General features: G+C 34.8%; 1 protein-coding gene across 1 annotated transcript; it reads right to left on the minus strand.

Annotated features, from left to right (window-relative positions):
* Positions 1–617: 617 nt before the first annotated feature.
* Positions 618–5,121, minus strand: LOC139867256 (ABC transporter G family member 3-like). Its single transcript, XM_071855603.1, has 11 exons — positions 4,680–5,121; positions 4,229–4,308; positions 3,863–4,149; positions 3,225–3,396; positions 3,012–3,125; positions 2,714–2,842; positions 2,404–2,595; positions 2,194–2,280; positions 1,659–1,931; positions 1,074–1,181; positions 618–988 (listed from the first exon to the last, which is right to left on the minus strand). Exons 1-11 carry the CDS (start codon positions 5,119–5,121, stop codon positions 731–733), a joined length of 2,142 nt encoding a protein of 713 aa, XP_071711704.1. The 3' UTR covers positions 618–730.
* Positions 5,122–5,361: the final 240 nt, after the last annotated feature.

A 5,361-nucleotide genomic window follows, 5' to 3' on the forward strand; every position in this document is an offset into this window, starting at 1 on the left:
GTACTAAATTCGTATATCTTACATATGTTACATATCTATGTTAAAAATATTTTGTTGATATCATTTCATAATATGAATATATATAGAAAAACTTAACACCCAACGGATATTCATTTACCCGCTTTATCCAACGAATATGTATATGGATGTATAAATTACATTTAAATGGATATAGATATGAATTTTAAATATTAAATGGATATGGATATGAGTATAGGCGAATCCGATCCATATCCGATGAATTACCATCTCTATGTACAGTACAAATATTTTATGCATAATAATAAGTGAAATTATAAAAGTAATAAGTAGATAGATCACTACTCTTTTAGACTTTTACAAAACAATAAATAATTATCATTATATAACATATAACATATATATTAATAAAAACAATAAATAATTATTAATTTATTAATATATATCGCTTGTTCGGGTCAAAATATGTTCTCGAGCCAAAATATGTTCAAGCTCAAGCTTTATTAAGATTGGCTCAAATTAATTTTTAACAAGCCTAGCTCGAATATCTCACAAATAGCTCGGCTCAATTACACATCTAATTATAGTAGTTAGGTGATTAGTGTAAGTTGAGTAACCTAAATTGTGACTCAGTTGCTCCAACTTAATTTGTCACAAATCATAACAAAGAAATGAAAATGGAACCAACTAACATATGAAACAATGATCTATTTCACAAAAGCTCAAAACCTACAAGAAAATACTTGTTCATTCATCTTCTACCTGAGTTTTTGCGCGTACAACACAAAAATTCTAATAAAGGTAGGTTCTTCTTGACACGAAACTGTAGCAACATGAACACAAGAACTCGATAACCGATAGACATAATTGCGAGGATCACTACATTTTTCCATTTCAACCGTTCGTTCGAAGAAACATCATACACATTTTGAAGCGCTTGATAGCCTGATATGGTCCTCACCTGTCCCACATCAAAAGAAACCCCGTCGTACTCATTTTCCAAAATACCCTACAACAAAATCACAATATGATAGATTCTTAAGAATAGTTCCAATATTTATAAAATTAAAAATTAAATATTATTATAAAATTACCTGAATCGAGAACGTATGGAAAGCAATGTAGGATACAGGGTACATCCATACAGGCCCAGGTAAAGCACTTCGAATCCGAAAATAGCCAGCTGAAAGCATCATCATCACCTGCAAATTAAAGATAGGTTGATTAATACACCAAATAGTAGATTTATTTATAAATTTAAAAGTATACTTTAACAAATCCGATCGTTTGATACAAGTAGCTTTGACTATTGAAGGAAAGTTGTAACTTTTTTCAAGGGTTTAAAAAATCCTCCCAATTGTATCATGAATGGGTCAACTGGATTCTGTTTGATTCGTACTGCTCAAACGTTTTACTTAAAAAATGGGCTGTAAAGTCCAAATGGGTCAAAAATCGCCCGAAGTATATTTCTAATGCATAAAACCACCAAAGGTATTTTATTCAAAAAAAATATTTAAATAATAGAACTTTTGAAATTATATTTGACATGCTAAATGATCAAAAATAAAAAGGACAAAATACTTTCTTGCACAAAAAGTGTATCGGGTCAACCCAAAACCTGAACCTGCTTTGAATAGTCAAGCTGCCCAACCCGCCCAAATATTTCTAGACAAACTTACATGCATAAACACCAATATTGAAATGCTCCAAAACGTATCTTGAAAGATGGTGACAACGAACAACACTATCCCTTCATTAACCAAAAGGCACATGAAAACATTGAGCACAAAGTACATCAAATACGTGAACTCGCTTCGAAGCCCGAGAAGAAAGGAGAACAATAGACCCGATGAGATCGAGATGAGAAACAAGAACGGAATACTAGCGAAGAATTGCCCTATCAAGAAAACAAATCCTCCCGAATGCCTATTTGATTTTTCACAAGCATATACCTATATTATATAGGTAAAAAATAAGAAATAAAAACAATAAAAAATCAAACATTTATAATATGCCGCAAAATATACAAAAAATAAACAAGGATTTTTCTAACAACAACGAATTACGGTGGTCGTTAACATGCTAGAAAGTGTTGTATATGACTGTTCATTATTATTTTTTAGAGTGACGGTTATTAAGATGTACAGTACTTTTAAGCGTCTTAATGACATCCTTAAGAGTTGTCGTTAAAAAAATTCAATAAATAGTGATTACCTTGACCTCGTTCAATTGTGCAGGTACCCCAATGATGCTTAAGAGAGAACTGAATGATATGAAAACAAAGATTGCACCGACTCTCGCCTGAGACATCGAATGCAAAGCATCAAATTTAGTGAATTATAATTCGAAACATGATAAATATTTTACAACGGTAACTGCAACATTTGAAATTAATAAATAAAAAAGAATAAATATACAACTCACCCCGACAGACGTTAGCGAGTGGCCTAACCCGGAAAAGATAGTGCCAATACATAGTGTAAGCAGAATATAAAGAACCAACCGAAGCCAGTAATGTCTCCACTCCCTTGACATAATTAATAACGATCGCCAAGTCAATATTGCAATTTTCGTCACACTATTTGACGTCCCCTTGCTTTTGAGAGACGGGCCTTCCTGTTGTCGAAATTAGCATGGATCAATATTCATATACACATACGATGTTAATCACACACAAAAAAAAAAAAAAAAAAAAAAAAAAAAAATACTAATTTGTTAATTATAACTATTATACCCGTTCGGTTAGCCTTAATATCATTGTCTCTACAGCTGCAGCATCAGCAGACACTTTATATGTTTCTTCAAGTGTACGAATTGCCACTGCGGTGTCCATATTAACCGCTGAAATATCCCCATGATCATCCTGTTAAGTTTTATAACGGAGAACGAAAAATAAATCAAATTACATATACACAATACGTTGCACAACATTTAGACCGATATATAGCCCAATATATATATATATATATATATATATATATATATATATATATATATATATATATATATATATATATAAAATAAACAAGAACCTGCCAGTTTTTGCAGACAGAAATAATCTTGTCAAAGTCGGTGTTTATTGCACGAAGAAAATGATCAGAAGGACTTTGCATGATCGGGCAAGGAAACCCCGCATTTGAGAAGTGCTGCGTATAGAATAGTTTATTAAAAAATTAACAATAATAATAAAACAAATTTTCATAAATGGAAATGTATACTTTTTGTAAATCCTGGATGAATCTTACCTGCAAGCAAGCCAACGTCTCCCCGAAAAAAAGTGTTTTTCCGTTTGAAAGAAGACAGATACGGTCAAAAAGGCCAAAGACTTCAGTGCTACTTTGATATATGGTGAAAATAAGAGTGCAGCCCGTGCTTGCGAGCTTCTTTAAAGTCACCATCATCAGTAGTGCAGAAACACTGAATTATAAATTTAACATTTATTAAGGTAACATAGTAGGTTGCAAAATCGCTACTAGTAAAGTACGGAGTACTAGTTTTAGGGAGTACTCGGCAACTCGAGGAGTACTCTGATGTTGACCAAGTTTGACTTATGTTAACCAAGTTTGCCCTTTGACAGATTTTGACCTAATTTTGACCCATTTTCCAAGTAATCCCGAGTTTGACCGAGTTTTGACTGATTTTCCGAGTAATCTCGAGTTTGACCGAGTTTTGACAGATGTTGACAGAGTTTGACCAAGTACTTGCCGAGTGCAAAAACCGAGTACTCGCCGAGTAATTCGGAGTTCTACAACACTAGTAACACATCACATAAGTTTCTATGTTTACATTTATAGTGAGTAATGAATAATGATTGTGTAGAGATGTTAAAACATATCATACGATTCACAAGAATTTGACAAAATAAGAGTCGATGAAAAGTGACCTGTCTAGATGAAAAAGAGGCTCGTCTATGAACAAAAGTTGTGGCTTCATCAAGAGCTCACTGGCAATGGTGACACGTCTTTTCTCGCCGCTAGAAAGACCCTTCGTACAACAATGGCCACCGATGAGCTTGTTTGCACAATCACCCAATGACATGGCAACTATCGCATCTTCAACGACACTCGTTTTATTACACATGAAACCGGGAAGCTGAAGTAGTGCCGAGTAGCATAGATATTCACGCACGGTTAATGATCCGATAAGTGTGTTTTTCTTCTCAACATATCCCTGTCAATAGTATAACAAATATGTCAAAATTAAACGCGTAAAGGTAACGGTTGATCATGAAGAAAATTTCAATACTTACATAGGATCCGTAAATCAATTTTGACTTTGCTCCGTTCACAAACACCTCACCGTAAATTTTTCCCGCATCATCTAGTCTTCCTGATGAATACGAGAACAATAAGCAGTGTTTCCGTACTCGGTTTTGCAACTCGGGGAATACTGTGTGAGAATTCGGTCAAACATGGTCAAAGTTGGTCAAACCCGGCCAAAACCTGGAATTACTAGAAAAATCGGTCAAAACTCGGCCAAAGATCTAGATTAATCGGATAATCGGTCAAAAACTTGGTCAAAATGGGTCAAAGTCAAACTTGGTCAACATCCGAGTACTACCCCGAGTTGTTGAGTACTCGGTAAAAAGTCTCGACTAAGTATTCCCCAAGTAGCGATTTTTGCAACCTTGACAATAAGTTGAATATAGATCAAAACTATAAACACAATATAACTAATCAAAGATTCAAAATGTTAGATACCTGCAAGGGACCTCAAAAGCGTAGATTTCCCCGACTTACCGGGGCCCATGATCACGGTAATCGTCCCAGGCAAAGCAAAACCATTCGAGTTTTTTACGACCCTATCAGAATACTTCCGTTTACCCTTTATACTAACCGTCAAATTCTTCCACGCAATTGAAGCGCCCGAGTTACTTGACACTACCGCCGTCACAGGTACCGGAGGTGATGACGGAGAATCGCTCCGAGAGGCGGTTGAAGCGGCGGCAACAACATTGTTCACTACCTTAACCTCAACGTCTGTATCGTCCCAATCGGGTGAATCCTCGAACGAAATTGGTTGTCGTAAAGAACCTGATTTTCTTAAGTAGTAAAAGTTGTTTAATGGAAATCGACTAACGGGACTACTAGGCGACGATGAAGATGACATGTAGTTATCTGATTGTGACTGTATTTCTTCCATTCGTACCGATCTTTTATTACATATTATCCAACATTCAAACCTGCATAAATGTGACATATTTGCATCAATTCGATAATAAATAAACTAACCTCTGAAATAAAGTTGCTAACTTTGGTCAAGAAAGAATTAACAGTGTCAAAGCTGTGATTCAAGCTAGTGACACAAGATACTCTGTTTAAGAGCAAAATCAGATAAAGTCAACATGGTCAAAAGTTGATAACTCAGCTACCATGTCATCAT

The sequence above is a fragment of the Rutidosis leptorrhynchoides genome, chromosome 1 (genome assembly GCF_046630445.1).
Source record: "Rutidosis leptorrhynchoides isolate AG116_Rl617_1_P2 chromosome 1, CSIRO_AGI_Rlap_v1, whole genome shotgun sequence".
Lineage (NCBI taxonomy): Eukaryota > Viridiplantae > Streptophyta > Magnoliopsida > Asterales > Asteraceae > Rutidosis > Rutidosis leptorrhynchoides.